Source organism: Pinus tabuliformis, chromosome Q (assembly GCF_031772625.1).
Source record: "Pinus tabuliformis cultivar Carrire ecotype Pingquan chromosome Q, CPIR1, whole genome shotgun sequence".
Taxonomy (NCBI): Eukaryota; Viridiplantae; Streptophyta; class Pinopsida; order Pinales; family Pinaceae; genus Pinus; species Pinus tabuliformis.
In genome coordinates this window covers 558,652,392-558,673,460 of record NC_142296.1, presented here as the reverse complement: position 1 = coordinate 558,673,460, position 21,069 = coordinate 558,652,392, and the positions used below count along the sequence as shown (strand labels likewise).

General features: G+C 37.6%; 1 protein-coding gene across 3 annotated transcripts; it reads left to right on the top strand.

The window, feature by feature from the left end:
* The first annotated feature begins 7,502 nt into the window (after positions 1–7,502).
* Positions 7,503–20,090, top strand: LOC149220662 (ran-binding protein 1 homolog c-like). Of its 3 annotated transcripts, XR_016249307.1 has the most exons (4): positions 7,505–7,905; positions 19,316–19,402; positions 19,495–19,587; positions 19,760–20,090. XR_016249307.1 is itself a non-coding variant. In XM_089384850.1 (2 exons), the coding sequence occupies exons 1-2, from the start codon at positions 7,730–7,732 to the stop codon at positions 19,767–19,769; spliced, it is 186 nt and encodes a 61-aa protein (XP_089240976.1). In that variant the 5' UTR covers positions 7,503–7,729; the 3' UTR covers positions 19,770–20,090. The 3 variants fall into 3 exon arrangements, 1 of the variants encoding a protein (XP_089240976.1); XR_016249308.1 differs by lacking the exon at positions 19,316–19,402 and having other exon boundaries at positions 7,504–7,905; XM_089384850.1 differs by lacking the exons at positions 19,316–19,402; positions 19,495–19,587 and having other exon boundaries at positions 7,503–7,905.
* The last annotated feature ends 979 nt before the right edge of the window (positions 20,091–21,069 follow it).

Sequence of the window (21,069 nt, the reverse complement as noted above, 5' to 3'; positions counted from 1 at the left end):
TCATTGTCATAATCATAAGCATTATCTTTGGTGTCATGATCATCATTTTCATCTAGGTCATCATCAAAAACAATAATGGCATGAATGATGATGATGCATGATTACAACAATGTCGATAGAAATTACATTAATGATGATGATGGGGATGATAAAAATGACAATGATGATGATAATGGTGGTGATGATGATAATCATCGATCATCTGTCAAAAATAGAGTTGTTATTTCTCTTACGTATATCAATGTTTCCTAAACAACCCTTTTCTAGCACTGATCACTTTTTTTGGGTTGATGATATTTCTTACAACATCTACAATTATGAACAATTGCAAACAATGTCCATAATGATGATGATGATGGCATGAATGGTGATTATGATGATAATGTAATGATGGCAATAACAATGACAAGGATGATGGTGATGATGATGACAATGATTATGATAATGAGAATGACCTTAGAATCTTATGGATTCGTGAACAATTACTAGTTTCAATACCATCTTCTGGATACGTATTACTATCATACTTTTTAAATTTTCTGTCTCTCTTGAGGTATCTTACTATAATGGTGTTGTCAACACTAGAAAGATATCTTGTTGTAATGGTGGTTCTAATGTTAGCACTAGCAAAGTTTAGTAGGGAGGATGCTACTACAAGAGGAATTCCTTCTAAGTGACTATGGCATTCAAAATGAGGCTTTATGGGCTGCTTGTTAACACATGTTCTCATGCTCATATAAAATTAATGTGAAAAGTTGCTTTAATCGATTCCCATGCATAATTGATATTGATAATGGGGTGGTATAAAATTGTAATGGGCATATCCGTTAGTTAGTTATGATGGGTCAACAACATTGAAACCATCCAAGTGACATTTCACCTTGGAACAATCGTCGCTCGTGCGAAAACACGAAGTTTATGTAAATGAAAGTTGTGATTGTAGTGGAATTAAAACCATCGAGAAATATCAAAGAAGACGCTGCCTACCAGTTTTGAAAGACAACCAAGGCATTGAACAACTATTTGCGTTAGGATGTAGTGAGGGAATCGAAGGAAATTTGGCAGCCCTAAGTTTCCATTACTATTGCCAATCACACATTCAATAGTAACCATAAAAGGTAGCCACATATAAACAGAACCTCGAGGTGTTGACAGTCAGAATCTATTGTAATAGCTTTGACATATATATAGTTTTGTGTTTAGATGAGAATGAAGTGGGCTTCATCCAGGGTTCGGCTCAATCCTCGTCCATTCCATGCAGTGGTGTTTAATTTTCCAAGCAAGAGAATATTACGTGAGTGTTCAGAGTTAAATCAACAGAAATCAAGGACGTGTGATTGTCAAATTATTGCTCCTCCCTTATGATTGAGCGCTTGATGCGATGGTCATTATCCTTGGGTGATACTTTTATTCCCCATTTTCTATTGAAAAAGTAGCGTTTTTCTGTTCGATTATGATAGGATTGGATGAACGCCGGTTTGGGTGGATGTAGACCCATGTTTTTTTGTGGTGATCTTCAAATGTCTTGAGGATAAGAAAAAAATCCTTGACCAAGGTCCATGGTTTTGGGGATGAGTTGGTCTTCTAGTGAAGCCATGGTTTCCCAACTTCAATCCTCTCTATGTTGCCGATGACTACTCTAGTATGGGTAAGATTCCCAGTTTTCCCATTCACTTTACCCATCTAGATCTCTTAGAAAAAGTGGGCAATTTTATTGGAAGATTCGTCAAAGTAGACAGGGAAAGACTTTTGAAAGGCATTTTCACCTATGTTTGCATATGTGTTTAGGTAGATCCCAATGAAGTTTTGCGAGATAAAATTGAGCTCAAGTGGATGGGAATTGTGTATTCCCAACCCCTGGACTATGAAAATACAACTTTTCGATATAGGAATTACCAACAAGATAGACACCTTCAAACTGTCTGTCCCTTTCCAATAGGGGCTTCCTCCTTACAGTCATCTAAGAACTCTAGCTGCAGTTGGAGGGATCTTAAGGAAAGAGAGGGATCCAAAATGTAACACCCCTCCCTTGTGTGTCAAACTTTGCAAACCTAAGCTGAGAAAAGCTAGGTATGATGTGTAATATAAAAAGTAAATACATTATTAATAAATTAATCACTTGGAAAAGCGAGACACCAAGAGATGAGATTCTTGCCAAATCACATTGGTGAATGGGAAAGGATAATTCTTTCATGGTAAAGCTTCTCGATTTAATTCTAGATAAGTTGGATGGATTGGAGATAAATATCCATTGAGAAAAACATAAAAGTTCTGCGGGAGAGAAAGGCAATCTTCTATGAGGAAAATCCTCATGGGAGAGAAAGGTGAGCTTTTATGAGATAAGCGTACGCAAATGGATAAAAAGATCCATAAAAGCGAGACACCGCTAATGGAAACCATATCATGAAATAAGGTATTAAATACCCATTGCATAGATCAATTGGAGGCGGTTGATCCATGGCAAGAACCTCGACTCGGTGGTGAACTGAAGAGTCATTTCTAGGTTGGGTAGCGGTGCTCTGTTTTCCAAGTGTCATTCTCTCTTTTGATCTAGTTTGACTCACTTGCGTGGATTGTTCTGTATGTTGGTTTCTTACCCTCTATGTTATAAATTCCTTAGCATATGAGAGAATTTTCTTGAGTTTTAAATGCACTGCATGTGGCGTTAATGAGATGATTTTATGGATGCTCGCATATGAACAATCATGGTTTGCAATCGCATAAACATTGCCCCAGAATCGATCCACGAGCCACCAGATCTCTCTCTGCACGACTTCCAACAGTTCATCTGTGTTTCTTCGTGGTCAAAACGATTTCAGAAAAGGTATTTTTCTGCAAGAGAGTGCTAAAATTGCAAAGCGCCATTATTTTCTTGTCGCCGTCATGAATCCTCTACGCCTTGTCCTAATGAAATTATTTAGAGTTCTTGATTGGAAAAATTTGCCATATTTCAACTTTCTGGAAATATTTCATTAAATAAGCTACCGTATTATCTAAAATAAATCTGAAGAAAGAGGTCGTGCTCAAAACAATGTTTTAAGCAGCAAATTTCACAAGGGTTATTTCTGGTTCAGTTATTCTGAGCTTTCAATGGAAAATTTTGACTATATTTTGGCTTACAGGCAAGATTTCATAAACTAACGCTCTCTATAAATGGACTAGACAAGGTTGTGCTCAGAATTTTGTTTAAAAAATGGCAGAGTTTGGGAAGAAGTTCTTTAAGTTAATGGATCAGCATTCAGATGCATTTCGAGTGGTTTGATTGAATGATTTCTGTCTCAGTTCCTCACATTTAAAAGTTTTGGAGAATGGGAATTGATAATTCTGGTATTTGATGGTGTTCTATTCAAATTACACAGAAGAAGATAGAAAGCTAGGGCTCACAATCCCTACCTAAGAAATTCTGGTATATGGTGTTCCCCCGACCAACCAATTGTTAGGCTCACAACCCGGCTAGGCAAGGTCAAGTTTAGGAACAACCTAGCTAGGTGAAGTGAGAGAGTACCGTAGTTAAGCGCTGCAGGGTCAAAGAGAGAAGGTGAAGGGTTGGATGCCTCACCGATCAATGGGCTAAAGTAGGGGTTGGGTGCTTTGTCAAGCCCCCCCCGCTTCTTATTCACCAGTGTCGTGTCGAGAGCAAGGAACATTCTGGAAAATTCAATATTAAGCATCAATCTGCGATGAAACAGGGGATTCCTCTATAATCGGCTATGGGCTTATCTAGAAGGGCACCTCCTGGCCTTATGACTGGCATCTACACCTCCTTCCTTCCATATGCTAAGGTCAATGGTGAAGTGGGTCTAATCTCTTGCTATGGAACTTCATGCATGGACAAGGAATCAATATCTACCTACTATGCCAAGGGGACTATTAGAAGGGTACTAAATAGAACTAAAGACTATTGGCTATTGGAATGGCTAAGTTATACTAGATCTAGATCTTTATCTCGGTAGAGAAGAGAGTAAAGAAGTGAAACGTAGAGATGCGAGTATCATATGTCTAGACGAGTAAAATATGTATAGAGCTCGAAGAGAATGAAATTCTCTGAGAGATAGCCATGGCTCAAAGAGCCTCTTTTTAGTTGTTGAATTTAGTGTCGACTACTTTATCCTTTCCCTTATTTCCTCTCTCTTATTCTTTTTTCTTTTCTCCTTTCTCTTATTCCCCTGTCCTTTCCCCCCTCTCCCTACCCGTACCCCACCCTCACCCGGACGACCCTCAAGCGTGCCTTCCCCTATCCTCGCATGATCGCTTACCGCTTATCTTTTTTCTTGAACTCGTACCTTTGATGGCTCCTCCGGAGAGCGTTCCGTTCTCCTGCGGTGCCGCCCCTTACCTCTTTCAGAGTAAGATAGACTTATTTCTTCAAACAAGTAACAGTTGTTCGAAAAAAAAGAACAACCAACAACACCCAAAGTACTCATACCGACTTTCTCTCCTACCGAACCGAAGCAAAGCGTAGGTAACCGACTTTCTTTCTCTCGATACGACAACCGAAGCGAAGCATAGGTAACCGACTTTCTTTCTCTCCTACCGAAGGTAACTACCAAAGGTAGGCATTCATCTACCGAAGGGAGGACGACAGTAACTGACTTTCTTTCTCTCGATACGACAACACAACTACCAAAGGTAGGCATTCTTTCCGGCATCTTTCCAACTCTTGCTCTTACCTCTCTTTCCAAAGGAAGGAAGGGGGGTGTGGGGGGAAGGAAGGATCAGCTTCCTTCCCACCACCAATGAAGGAAGGGGGTTGTAAGGAAAATATTATTAGTGCCAAATGAAAATTTATGTTAGGGATGCTTTCACATAGTTAGTTTTGTAATTATTATAAACATCACATACATAACAACCACAAATAAAAAAAGTATGTAATATATAAGAACAAAACTAATGAAGTTGTTAGTACTAAAATGAGGCATATACTATCACATGTAATCTTAGATATACTTAGTGTGAAACACCATGACATCAATGTCTGAGCAAATTGTAAATGTGCAACAAGGGCTCAATAGGGGGCTAATATTTATTTGATAGTCACGTTCTTGGCTTTGTTGCTTCATTTGAAGGAAGGAGGACACTATTGAATTATTTCAATTACATGGTTCACACCTTCCAAGTATTAGTTAACTTGCCTAAAAAGGTTCCTAACACAAGTGATCAATGCAAATATCACCCATAGGCTACTTTTGTTCACAAAACTTAACTCTCCCACTTTATTTTTGTAAAGACCCACTAATTCAAGTGTAGCCATGGTAGTTGATGCACAACCTCATGTGCACCAAAAAACATCCCATAACCAACCTCCTCGAACCAAGCTTACCCTTCCACTCCTAACACCAAAATGTGCAACACTTATCATAGGGTCCAAGGGGTATTGTCCTTGGTGGCCTCTCATCACTATTGATAACTAGGGTTGAAATGTCACACCCCATGCTTGTGAAACATCTACATCATTTGGCACATTGAATTCCATCCATGCGCACCAAGTTCTAATATGCATGCATGCTTATCCTATATCTGCTTATATTTAGGAATGCCAACCATGACATAACCATTACAATATCTTTCTTCTTATTCTTCTTCTTCTTATTACTATAGAAAAAAAGGACCCTTTTGTTATTCACGAGGAAGAAAAAAAGCACAAACATTGACAAAAAGATTGTAACTTCTGTCATTACAATGGGTTGCCAGAAGACAAGGCATCACGACCCAGAAGAAGAGAAAAAGAAGTTGTTGTAAAACCAGGGTTTTACAATTTTTTTTTCTTCTGCAAATTATAAGACTGACTAGAAATGACAATAGCATGCAACCAAAAATTGTAGAAAGTGTATTATACAACCACGAAGAGGGCCCTACTATGAGAAAAATGAAGACAGTGACTAGAAATGACATTAGCCTGTAACCAAAAATTCCCGAAAGTGTATTATACAACCATGAAGAGGCCCCTGTCAAGAGAAAAAGAAAGACATTGTATTTGAGGCTAATTGAAAGCTGAATGTAGACTCACTTGAAATTTATAGTAAGCTAGTTGATAACTAATTGAAAATTTGACTTAAAGCTGATCCATATTAGTATATGGGCATCGAATGAGAACTTTGAACTGGGTTGCCAACTAATTCATCATAATATATGTAACCTGTCTCCAGACAAATAATTCTTTTTTAGAGAGAATCTACAGTTGTATTTAGCTCCCTATGGATGTGATGGAAATTGATTTCCTAGAAGTGGTTCTTTAACTCCACAATTTTGCTTTTCCAGGAGGATAAACTTATAACTTCCAACTATGCTTTACTGTCATTTTTTTTTGGCTCCATTACAATATTTGTATGTCAACAACATGGCACACTACAACCAAGAAGATGAACAATTACATCATTAAGAGTTACAAAACCATCTTGCCATCGAATAACCAACATTAATTAAACAACCATTTAACAACATAATAGCAATTACACTATATATATATATATATATATATATATATATATATATATATCACATTACACGTATAAATACCACATTTCAATAGAAGTTAGATGAATTGCGCTAGTCCCAAAGTTTTGCTTTGACTTGAAATTAAACTCTTCTTCACTTTGTGATTTTTGTGTTATCCACTAGCATAGACCCATCTTAAATATAGATATAATATGAGCGGAGAGGGATCCAATTTCTTCATTGGCAATTATTTTTTATGAGCAAACATTATTTAAATGTTTTGTATTTTTTGTTTTTTAATTTTTTTTTTTAAATTTATTTTGGCCGACACTAGCAAAATTTCAACTTTGATGATGGACAAACATCGCTGTAACCATACTAGGCTGTAGAGTGAGCTTGGCATATTCATATTATTTTCATCCTCAACATTGAGGATTGTGTAAAGCTCAGTGGAAGATGCCCCTTGGAATGATGGACAAACATGGTTGTAACCATACTAGGCTGTAGAGTGAGCTTGGCATATTCATATTATTTTCATCCTCAACATCGAGGATTGTGTAAAGCTCAGTGGAAGATGCCCCTTAGAATAGTTTTGATGCCCCCAAAATGACTTCCATTCTCAACCCCTCCCCATGACATTTGAACTTAAGACCTCGTAACAACTAAACCCCATACAAACCAACTACCCTACAACTTATCATGGATCAACCACAACAATACTTATTATAATAATTTAAAACCAATATTTCATATTACTTTTCCATATTTATCTCATTTACAAACCCCTCAACCCCATCCCATTATTATTACAATAAACACAATAATATATCACCGAGGAAAAAGTTCAAATTTGCGAAAACAAAAAACGCACAACAACCTCTGGTCCCAACATGACAACATGAATGAAGTAGGACTCTCATGTTGGAGATGATTTAGGGGTTATTCCATGGCCTTCTCTCCCTTTGAAACCCCCCAACCATCCCTGTAATAATTTATTATATTATCTTTAACGATGCTACTTTTACTCTCAATCTTTAACAGCTACTGGCCTTCCCTCTTCAAAACCCTTATATAGAGTGTTTTCTCTCCATCGACCTCAAAAACCCTTATATAGAGTGTTTTCTCTCCGTCGACCTCTTTGCCCTTTGCCTTCGAAGCATTTTTGCACAGTTAAATCCTTTGTCCAAAATCCTCGGGGTTTCGCATTCGTGTCTGATATTGGGCGAGTTTCTGGCATATTTTGGATCCATCGATTTCATTCGAGCCCTCCCTCTGTGCACTATCTGGTATTGGGATGGCTGGAACTCAGGAGGATCCTGTTCTTACACGGGCAGTAGATGACGATTCGAGAGAGAACGAGGATGATGCCGGAAAGGAAGAGGACACTGGAGCTCAGGTTGCACCCATTGTTAAGCTTGAGGAGGTTACTGTCACCACGGGCGAAGAAGAGGAGGATGTCCTTCTTGACATGTAAATTTCTTAATCCATGGCTATTTCATGATTTTGTTTTGAAAGTTGTTTTCATGGCCTCTTCGGTGGCCCTTTTCCTGTGCACATAAATGGGACCTTGACTATAAGGAAGATGCATTTGGGCAGTTATTTACTTCTAATTTTTCTCCTTTTTAGTAAGATCTGTTTTTATCGGGTTCTCGATGTTTTGTTCGCCTGTTGATGATGATCGGAAACAAGATCCAAAGCCTAATTAATGGAAACAAGATCTTCCACAAACAGGCTACTGCACAATGTAAAACAACACGTGGAGCGACATTTGTCCCTAATCATGGGCTTATGTTGCTAGTGCAATGAAACCAACATCACCAGTAATCCTTGCAAGAGCACATTCCATCCTTGAAATAATGAAAACGGTTTGCATCTCTCATGTAAATTTCTCGCATAGCAATCTTGGAGATGAGCTTGGTAACACTATGGCAGTTGCCACAGATGCGCAGGTTTTTTGTAATCCAAAGTGGGGTTCCAGGGTTGTGCTTATTAGCCCAAAAGCAAGGGCCAGCTTCTCACTGTGAGTAGACAACATACTTTCCTTCACCTCCTCCTCCACATCATGTAGTACAAAATTTGTATCTGGAACATACCCCACTGCCTCCATCTTCCTTTCCAAAGTCTCCAGCATCTCATAAATTTCCTCTGATTGAGGGTGTGATCTGTCTCCCATGACAAATGCATGAACCCTATTATTTACCTCAGTACAGCTGTAACCTGGAGTCTTTTTAACCGCTCTGTCCTTCATCATTGTTCTTACCCTTGCTACATCTTCCCATCTGCCAGCTGCAGCATAGATGTTTGCCAGCAGTACATAACATCCAGCATTTTTAGGTTCTAACTCGAAAAGTTGCTCTGCTGCATATTGCCCCAGCTCAATATTGCAGTGAACTCTGCATGCTCCAAGCAAAGCACCCCACACACTCGCACCTGGTTCTAAAGGCATGGTTTTAATCAAGTCCCATGCCTCATGTAGATGCCCAGCTCGGCCAAGGAGATCAACCATGCATGCATAATGCACTACCCTGGGAACAATGCAATAATATTGAACCATAGAATTGAAATATTGTCTGCCCTCAAGCACCAGGCCTGAATGGCTGCATGCAGACAAAAGAGAAACAAAGGTGATGTGGTTTGGCAGTATGCCCGTCATCTGCATTTGGTGAAAAAGAGAAATTGCCTCCTCACCAAGACCATGCATTCCATAGGCAGCAATCATTGCACTCCATGATACCACATTTTTTTCAGACATCTGGTCAAACAACTGGTGTGCAACCTCTAAAATGCCGCAGTTGGCATATGTGTCAATTAGGGCTGTGACTATAACAAGATTAGAGTTAAATCCACCTTTAATTATATAACCATGAATCAACTTACATTGTTTCTGCGATGCTAAATGCGCACATGCCAGGAGCACACTTACCAAAGTGACTGAGTTAGGTTTCACGTCTGCCAGTTGCATCTGATGAAATAGGGCTAAGGCATCAATATTGGGGAAATATACCAGCCTTAAGGCTCATTTTACCACAGTAATTCAAGAGCAGATTTGTAATCAATGACATGAGTGAGCAGTGAACTGATACAAGCACATTTACCACAGTAATCTAGGACAAATTGTTACCATGAATAGTATGTTATCAAGAGTGTAATCACCACAATTAGTCAGTGATGTAATGATGAATTTCCAGCAGTGAAAGGGCCAGAAGTTTGGTACATGACTGAGTTGAAGTAAACAGTTCTGAAGGGTAAAAAGTTCTGACTTATGGGCCAAGTTCTGTTTTTTGAGAGACCAAGTTTATATCCGCATCAAGGCTTTATTTACTCCTGGCTGAGCGTACTCTTATTGAAGGGTCCAAGTTTGAGTTTTCTCTTTGGTGTGAGGGACATATTACAGATTTGGAGGCTGCCTTGAAAACAAACAGGCCGTGATACCTCTGCCTGGGTGTGAGAGCTGATATCATCCTGTTACCTGTGCGTACATCTCCCTTATCAGTGCCAAACTATCTCAGATTTACTGGAGGAGTTCTGGACGTGTTGTGGAAGAGAAAGACAGAGATTAGGAGGGTTTTCTTCCAATTTATACTCTGGAATTTTGCAAACAATATAAGACTGTCCACTGCCTTAAGAATTCACTGTGTATTTCAGGTTCTCTTTACCTCTTTTATTTTGTCTGTATGGCTGAATTAAATGTAAGGTCTGTGTCTTCTTAAATCTGATATCAGTCTCTTTCCTATCAGTTTTTATTGTAATTCTGGCCTAATATGTATATCAAAACAGCATGTAGAATATCCTTTATTCAGAAAAGGGATCACTGCTACACCATAAGAAGAGCCACCATTCTATCAATATATTTCCCACTGATATGGACCAGGTTCCTCTTTGAGTCTTTCATTTCTGTGCACTGTACTCTTGCTCAATTAAGTACGTAATGTCACTATTCTGATGATATACATTTTTGAGTAATTTACATTGGGGTAAATGTGGTTTATATGGCTGTAATATCTTCATTTCAGCGAGTAAGTTGTGTTGGGTCCTGTGAAACATTGTACCTGAGCTGGAATGTGTTGACGAATATTAATTTGGTGCACTGAACTTGTTTAAAATGACTATGTGATGCTAATATTCTTGCTGATATACATTCTGGCCCAGAACTAATTTCTGTCATCTCTTAAGGAGGCCACTTCATTAAAAAGGGGAATTTGTATGTTCGTGGAATTTGTATGAGAACCAATTGGGTAGTCTCACATGCAACTGCACTTAACTGGAGAATCACCTCCCATGCATTCATCTTGGCCTCCCCATAAGCTGAAATAGTAACTCCAATGGATATGGCCAACATATTGGCCTCGGGCTCACCTTTATAAGCTTCTTTCTTCAGGGAAACCACAATCAAATACACAGCAATGGGAATTAGAGCTTTCAGCATTTGAAATAATGATACTGAGAGGAAAACATAGGCAGAATTTGAAAACCAGAGACCCAAAGAATACACTTATCAATACTATGGGTTCAACGAGCTTGAAGACTCTTACAATAGCAACAGCCAGTGTTGAGTAGAAGCCCATGTGAATCATGGTGGGACTGATCACACTAAAGTTGTCAAGCAATGGCAACTCCAATGGATATGGCTAACATATTGGCCATGGCCTCACCTTTATAAGATTCTTTCTTCAGGGGAACTGCAATCGAATGCATATCAAATGGGCACAAGAGCTTTCAACATTTGAAATATCGATGCTTTGAGAGACATGCACCAAGGGCTGCATCATTTAGGATTTGTACTCAGTTTAGGTGTCATATTCAAGGGGAAGTTGTTATGCTTTCCACCACTTCATAGATTGTTAGAGTGATGAAACAAAAGAGGCTCCCTCTTGAGGCTAGATTATGTCATTCACATCAGCTGTGTTGTTGATGTCCTAGCTCAGCCAGGTCTTGCCAAAACTCTGTTGAGGTTCAAAATTTATTATAAACTGAAATGTCTTCACAAGAATTGACCTCATAAAATGCCATAATCACAAGATATGCCATACATGGCTGTGATTATGGCTCGCAAGACCCTTAGACTTTGAACAATGAGGCTCGCAACATCACTTATGATTATGCACTCTACAATTCTGTGACCAGCTGAATGTCAAGCAATTGAACTGCGATTTAAATCCTATTTTGTCAGCAATAAGTACTATACTTTGTCTTTATTTAGTGTAGAGAACCAAGCACTTATTCTGCTCATCTATAGAAGGGACAATGGTTGTTTGCCTATGAGGTATAAGGAAATCCTATCAGATGTTTTGTATTTTCGTATGGAATTGAATCATACTCCTGCACACTGTAACATTCATATATATCAACCTGTAGAGGCTTTAATAACACCTAGTATTCTGGTTAGTGATTTTATTGGACCTCATGTGCATATCCTACATGCACAGGATGGACTATTCATATGTTACAGGGTATTATTCTTATTATTTAGGGTGCACATCTTCAGGTGCTCAAGAACGATTACTAAAACAGTCAGCTAATTCTGCAATTTAAAGGATGAAAAAGGAGGTTATAGGAGTCTAGTTTTGGTTCTCATCCACAATGTCACACTAGTCTGCCTGGGCATGGTTCTCATGGTTTAATAGTGAATTGAGGAGTCATAATACCACAGATCACTAAACACGAACAGCTAAGGTAGCCCAAGGACAATAGCCATCTTTACACATTAATTAACAGGTCTTACATTAATTATCCTAGGGGGTTTTAATACTTCCAAATGCTTAAAAAACAGTTAGCAGAGCATTCACATTACACATTCCAGCAATCTTTTCTATAAACCAACCAAATGCAGTCAGGAGAGCCCTCCTTTTAAACTATACAACCTTATTGTTAGTATGATCAACCTTATTTTAATATATAGTGTGACAAACCGTATGTGACAGGCAGGTGGAAAACTTTTCTCGCAATTGACTAAGTGACGTCCTGCGAGCCAGACTTGAGACGGAAACCCTCGTCAGAAGTATATGCTTGGCTCTTTTCCAAACAAATGAAGAGTCAATGAGGTTTTGTGTAATCACTTCTGGTATCATATTGGGTTAACCCACCCCCTTTTTGATTCCAATAAGCAGAGGTGGTCACTATGGTAATCTGATTTCAATTTGTAGTTAGAAAATGGGGTCACAACTTTCCATATTTTTTGTTTTGTTTTGTCTTTTTACATCAAACAATAGTATATTTATTAGAACCATAGTCAACTAAACAAACAGGAAACAATTTATTTGACAGGTGGAAGAAGTGATAGGCTTAGAGCAATTGAATTGTAGGCCATGCTTCTTGACAAATTGATGAACAGATGTCTCCTTACTTGAGATTTAGGTTGGCACCATGGCACCATCCTGTCCATCATTATACACTAATCTTGTCATTATCTTCTTCACTGTGAATGACTGGCCTGTTCCCTGCAAATAGATCTGAGCATGGAGGAGCCAATCCAAGAACAGTAATCTCTAGCACAAGACAATATTAATGATCTAAATACCTAATCCTGAAGCTTGAGTTTGATTTTTCTCTACTGGTTCTGAATCTCTGATTGAGAATCTCCCACTCGTCATTATCAAACCTTCTCCTTCATCATTGGCATCAGCTGCACTGTTGAGGTACTTTGGTTGGTTGTCATTGGACTTGAGAGCTTGAAGTTTCAAATGATTATAGTAACAGACAGCCAGAAAAGCCAGTCCACACCCACTCAAGTTTATGACTGTAACCTTTTCATTTATTACAGACAAAGATTATGTTATGAGCAGCCAGTCCTTGACAAGACCAGCAACATTCATAGTCAAGGCTGAAGTCTTTCCTATCAGAAGAAACACTGCAAGATTAAGAGCCAAGGCACAAGCAGAAATGTCATGTAATCCAAATCAAAGGAAGAGACCCTGATTATCAGAAATGGGTATTCTACTAAGGCCCGGGGGGTGCTGAGAAAAACAAGGCAACAAGGAGCAACAAAGATGTGATGGGATTCAACTTAATCCCTTTTGATGTTCGTGGAATTTGTATGAGAACCAATTGGGTAGTCTCACATGCAACTGCACTTAACTGGAGAATCACCTCCCATGCATTCATCTTGGCCTCCCCATAAGCTGAAATAGTAACTCCAATGGATATGGCCAACATATTGGCCTCGGGCTCACCTTTATAAGCTTCTTTCTTCAGGGAAACCACAATCAAATACACAGCAATGGGAATTAGAGCTTTCAGCATTTGAAATAATGATACTGAGAGGAAAACATAGGCAGAATTTGAAAACCAGAGACCCAAAGAATACACTTATCAATACTATGGGTTCAACGAGCTTGAAGACTCTTACAATAGCAATAGCTAGTGTTGAGTAGAAGCCCATGTGAATCATGGTGGGACTGATCACACTAAAGTTGTCAAGCAATGGAAACTCCAATGGATATGGCTAACATATTGGCCATGGCCTCACCTTTATAAGATTCTTTCTTCAGGGGAACTGCAATCGAATGCATATCAAATGGGCACAAGAGCTTTCAACATTTGAAATATCGATACTTTGAGAGACATGCACCAAGGGCTGCATCATTTAGGATTTGTACTCAGTTTAGGTGTCATATTCAAGGGGAAGTTGTTATGCTTTCCACCACTTCATAGATTGTTAGAGTGATGAAACAAAAGAGGCTCCCCCTTGAGGCTAGATTATGTCATTCATATCAGCTGTGTTGTTGATGTCCTAGCTCAGCCAGGTCTTGCCAAAACTCTGTTGAGGTTCAAAATTTATTATAAACTGAAATGTCTTTACAAGAATTGACCTCATAAAATGCCATAATCACAAGATATGCCATACATGGCTGTGATTATGGCTCGCAACATCACTTATGATTATGCACTCTACAATTCTGTGACCAGCTGAATGTCAAGCAATTGAACCGCGATTTAAATCCTATTTTGTCAGCAATAAGTACTATACTTTGTCTTTATTTAGTGTAGAGAACCAAGCACTTATTCTGCTCATCTATAGAAGGGACAATGGTTGTTTGCCTATGAGGTATAAGGAAATCCTATCAGATGTTTTGTATTTTCGTATGGAATTGAATCATACTCCTGCACACTGTAACATTCATATATATCAACCTGTAGAGGCTTTAATAACACCTGGTATTCTGGTTAGTGATTTTATTGGACCTCATGTGCATATCCTACATGCACAGGATGGACTATTCATATGTTACAGGGTATTATTCTTATTATTTAGGGTGCACATCTTCAGGTGCTCAAGAACGATTACTAGAACAGTCAGTTAATTCTGCAATTTAAAGGATGAAAAAGGAGGTTATAGGAGTCTAGTTTTGGTTCTCATCCACAATGTCACACTAGTCTGCCTGGGCATGGTTCTCATGGTTTAATAGTGACTTGAGGAGTCATAATACCACAGATCACTAAACACGAACAGCTAAGGTAGCCCAAGGACAATAGCCATCTTTACACATTAATTAATAGGTCTTACATTAATTATCCTAGGGGGTTTTAATACTTCCAAATGCTTAAAAAACAGTTAGCAGAGCATTCACTTTACACATTCCAGCAATCTTTTCTATAAACCAACCAAATGCAGTCAGGAGATCCCTCCTTTTAAACTATACAACCTTATTGTTAGTATGATCAACCTTATTTTAATATATAGTGTGACAAACCGTATGTGACAGGCAGGTGGAAAACTTTTCTCGCAATTGACTAAGCGACGTCCTGCGAGCCAGACTTGAGATGGAAACCCTCGTCAGAAGTATATGCTTGGCTCTTTTCCAAACAAATGAAGAGTCAATGAGGTTTTGTGTAATCACTTCTGGTATCGTATTGGGTTAACCCACCCCCTTTTTGATTCCAATAAGCAGAGGTGGTCACTATGGTAATCCGATTTCAATTTGTAGTTAGAAAATGGGGTCACAACTTTCCATATTTTTTGTTTTGTTTTGTCTTTTTACATCAAACAATAGTATATTTATTAAAACCATAGTCAACTAAACAAATAGGAAACAATTTATTTGACAGGTGGAAGAAGTGATAGGCTTAGAGCAATTGAATTGTAGGCCATGCTTCTTGACAAATTGATGAAAAGATGTCTCCTTACTTGAGATTTAGGTTGGCACCATGGCACCATCCTGTCCATCATTATACACTAATCTTGTCATTATCTTCTTCACTGTGAATGACTGGCCTGTTCCCTGCAAATAGATCTGGGCATAGAGGAGCCAATCCAAGAACAGTAATCTCTAGCACAAGACAATATTAATGATCTAAATACCTAATCCTGAAGCTTGAGTTTGATTTTTCTCTACTGGTTATGAATCTCTGATTGAGAATCTCCCACTCGTCATTATCAAACCTTCTCCTTCATCATTGTCATCAGCTGCACTGCTGAGGTACTTTGGTTGGTTGTCATTGGACTTGAGAGCTTGAAGTTTCAAATGATTATAGTAACAGACAGCCAGAAAAGCCAGTCCACACCCACTCAAGTTTATGACTGTAACCTTTTCATTTATTACAGACAGATTATGTTATGAGCAGCCAGTCCTTGACAAGACCAGCAACATTCATAGTCAAGGCTGAAGTCTTTCCTATAAGAAGAAACACTGCAAGATTAAGAGCCAAGGCACAAGCAGAAATGTCATGTAATCCAAATCAAAGGAAGAGACCCTGATTATCAGAAATGGGTATTCTACTAAGGCCTAGGGGGTGCTGAGAAAAACAAGGAAACAAGGAGCAACAAAGATGTGATGGGATTCAACTTAATCCCTTTTGATGTTCGTGGAATTTGTATGAGAACCAATTGGGTAGTCTCACATGCAACTGCACTTAACTGGAGAATCACCTCCCATGCATTCATCTTGGCCTCCCCATAAGCTGAAATAGTAACTCCAATGGATATGGCCAACATATTGGCCTTGGGCTCACCTTTATAAGCTTCTTTCTTCAGGGAAACCACAATCAAATACACAACAATGGGAATTATAGGTTTCAGCATTTGAAATAATGATACTGAGAGGAAAACATAGGCAAAATTTGAAAACCAGAGACCCAAAGAATACACTTATCAATACTATGGGTTCAACGAGCTTGAAGACTCTTACAATAGCAACAGCCAGTGTTGAGTAGAAGCCCATGTGAATCATGGTGGGACTGAGCACACTAAATTTTTCAAGCAATGGCAACTCCAATGGATATGGCTAACATATTGGCCATGGCCTCACCTTTATAAGATTCTTTCTTCAGGGGAACTGCAATCGAATGCATATCAAATGGGCACAAGAGCTTTCAACATTTGAAATATCGATACTTTGAGAGACATGCACCAAGGGCTGCATCATTTAGGATTTGTACTCAGCTTAGGTGTCATATTCAAGGGGAAGTTGTTATGCTTTCCACCACTTCATAGATTGTTAGAGTGATGAAACAAAAGAGGCTCCCTCTTGAGGCTAGATTATGTCATTCATATCAGCTGTGTTGTTGATGTCCTAGCTCAGCCAGGTCTTGCCAAAACTCTGTTGAGGTTCAAAATTTATTATAAACTGAAATGTCTTCACAAGAATTGACCTCATAAAATGCCATAATCACAAGATATGCCATACATGGCTGTGATTATGGCTCGCAAGACCCTTAGACTTTGAGCAATGAGGCTCGCAACATCACTTATGATTATGCACTCTACAATTCTGTGACCAGCTGAATGTCAAGCAATTGAACCGCGATTTAAATCCTATTTTGTCAGCAATAAGTACTATACTTTGTCTTTATTTAGTGTAGAGAACCAAGCACTTATTCTGCTCATCTATAGAAGGGACAATGTTTGTTTGCCTATGAGGTATAAGGAAATCCTATCAGATGTTTTGTATTTTCGTATGGAATTGAATCATACTCCTGCACACTGTAACATTCATATATATCAACCTGTAGAGGCTTTAATAACACCTGGTATTTTGGTTAGTGATTTTATTGGACCTCATGTGCATATCCTACATGCACATGATGGACTATTCATATGTTACAGGGTATTATTCTTATTATTTAGGGTGCACATCTTCAGGTGCTCAAGAATGATTACTAGAACAGTCAGTTAATTCTGCAATTTAAAGGATGAAAAAGGAGGTTATAGGAGTCTAGTTTTGGTTCTCATCCACAATGTCACACTAGTTTGCCTGGGCATGTTTCTCATGGTTTAATAGTGACTTGAGGAGTCATAATACCACAGATCACTTAACACGAACAGCTAAGGTAGCCCAAGGACAATAGCCATCTTTACACATTAATTAACAGGTCTTACATTAATTATCATAGGGTGTTTTAATACTTCCAAATGCTTAAAAAACAGTTAGCAGAGCATTCACATTACACATTCCAGCAATCTTTTCTATAAACCAACCAAATGCAGTCAGGAGAGCCCTCCTTTTAAACTATACAACCTTATTGTTAGTATGATCAACCTTATTTTAATATATAGTGTGACAAACCGTATGTGACAGGCAGGTGGAAAACTTTTCTCGCAATTGACTAAATGACGTCCTGCGAGCCAGACTTGAGATGGAAACCCTCGTCAGAAGTATATGCTTGGCTCTTTTCCAAACAAATGAAGAGTCAATGAGGTTTTGTGTAATCACTTCTGGTATCATATTGGGTTATTGTTAGAAGCGATAATTGGATTCGGATTCTCATCGAGTGATTTGTTCTGCTTTCTCAATTTTAGAGGGTTTGTTTGGAGGGAAAAACGAAAGAGGACATACAAGAATAGTGAGGGGAAAGATGCAGAGGAAGAGGATTGAGAACATCGCCAGCAGGCAGGCTACATTTTCCAAACGTAGGTGGATTGCTGAAGAAAGCTTACGAGCTCTCGGTGCTCTGCACTGCAGAAGTTGAACTTGTGATTTTCTCCCCAGCAGGAAAGCTCTATGAACTGTTTTTTAGTGCAAATCCTACTATTTTGATTCTAATAATCATGGCTATGCAAACCTCATGAGATTCTTACTAATAACCCCGGTGGTGCAAGCCCTAGTAAGTTCGATGTTGAAAAACTTAGTGTAAAACCTCCAAATCGCTGGTTTTGTTGTAGTGCTTATTGGAGAGTATATAAAAAATTTCACACCTTTTTTATGAGATATGGGAGGAAAACATGTTAAAGATTTTTAATAAATATAAAATTTCCAAAATGATGCTAGTTACGTGTGATTCTTTTTTCATTGTTTGTGATTATGAAAAATGAAACTCAATGTTTTTTCATTAGTGCACACATATTTCATTATATAATTGCATATAGAAAAATCATTCCAGAGCCGATAACAATAAAAGTGAAGAATTTATGGTCCAACCTTATATTTAAGGGAGATGTTTAAGGATGACGTTTGAATTTTGTTTTTCATTTTAAGACATTTGGAGCAAATATTAGGAAGGACTTTGAGAAAGGATTGCCCTTGATTTTCGAAAATGGAGTTGTTCCTTTCCAGCCATATGCCCCAAGTGACCATCAAAGGGAGAGCTCATATGTTTTTTGGATGTTTTCTTTATAGCTATTTTTTTACACATATCCATAGAGTCCCCATGCCATTGACGTGAATTACTTGTTCGGTTTTTTTTAACCAAAATTTTTACCCAAACAAGAAAAATTTAAAAAATGCCTCAAGATCAAAGACTGAAACAAAGACCTATTGACATACCTTTTAAAGTATGGAAAGAACTTGTAAAATCATATGAGAAGTTGGATGCACAAAGAAAAGTCGGCAATGAGAGCATTCAGGTATTGAATTTTTCATTAAACATTATTTAGAATGTATTAATACTTATAAGTATCTTAGACATGTATTTGTGTGAAAATAAATTGAATTGGTTTATGTTTAAGGACAAGGCATCCAAGGCGAGGTTAACCAAGACAAAAGTCACTCATCGTAGTGGCCAGAAAGGTTTAAAAGCACTGATAACAACCTTTGTAAGTATATTAAACATGTGATATTTTTTAATAAATTTTGTACTAGAAGAAAGTCATTGTTATCTAATTTCTCCCTATTTACTGATTGATAGGAACTAAAATATGGAAGACCTCCAAATCATTTGGAAAAGGAGGTGCTGCAGCAAAAGAGATGGGTTGAATTTGTTGTTTGGATGGACTCTATGGTATATAATCTTAGTTGGATTTCCAATATACTTTTAAACCATATTTTCATTTTATTTTTTAGTACTATTAGATATTATATCTTACCTCATTTTATGGTTAACATTGTATAACAAAAACATGCGTTGTGTTATGTAATTAATACTAACATGTAATATTGATTTTTTTTGTCAGAATGCTATAGGTAATGATTGCCAAGACGATGATCCAAATTATGTTCAACATATATCATGAGATGATGAGGATGAGGATGAGGATGATGGTGGTGAAGGAGGAGATGATGATGATAGTTGCGGTGTTGGTGATTATGTGGATCAGAGTAATGAGGATGGTCAAGATGATCATGAGGATGATCTTGGTGGTGGTAGCTAGGCATGGACATGCATTGTTTTTTATGAAGAAATTATTGTGTAGAATGGCATTGCTATGTTTAGATGGGTGTTGTGAATTTACCCTATATCAATGAGACATTTTGATTTTGTAATCATACGATGAGTTTGATTTATGTATGTTGTTAATTTATCGTAGAATAATGATATTCATGAAATATTTTGATTTGTTAATCATATTTGAATTTTACTTGTTTTGATTAAAAATAATACTGATTTTATTAGTATTATGTTGCTATTTTATACATGTTTTGAAAATTGTTAATGACACATTGTTATTTTTTTGGATGGATGTTGTCAATTTCTCTTAAATTTCTTTACAAATGATTTTGAATTGTGATATCTGCTTTAATGATATTTAGAAACTATCATATATTTCACTATGAATCTATAAAGGGGGTCATATATGTAAAGAAAAATATACTCTATATAAGAAGTCAAATGCGGATGTAACCATGGATGCAAAATTGAAAGTAAAATTGGATGTTAAACTAGGAATTAATACAAAATGCAAACAATTGACATACAAAGTGTTTTAAATTAGAAGTGAAAAATTGTGCAATAGTTGACACAAAGAAGGGAACAAAACATGGCATACAAAAGGATATCAAATTGGGCAAAAACAAGGACACATAAATGGGCACCAAATTAGATGCAAAAAAGACAACAACTAGATGTAAAATAAGATGCAAAGTTGAGCGTTAAAAAGAAGAAAAAAACGTTATAAATTAATATGACAAATGATGATGCAAATAATGGTGTAAATTTGGGATGCAAACTTGGGTGCAAAAAAGGAAAAAAAAAAAGATGTAAGAAAAGACATAAAACAAGATGCAAAATGGGGCTGAAAAAAGGTGAAACCAAGGATGCCATATTGGATGTAAAAAATGATTCCTAATCACATGCAAATTTAGGCTCGAATTCAGACACAAAATTATATCCAAATGTGGACACAAAATGAGGCAAAAAAAGATGCAAATTTGGATGGTGAAAACGATGTAAAACTAGACACCAAAAAATGCAAAATTGGATGAAAAAGTCTGTGTAAATAATGGTGCAAAATTCGACACAAGTAGACACAAAAAAATGGTGCAA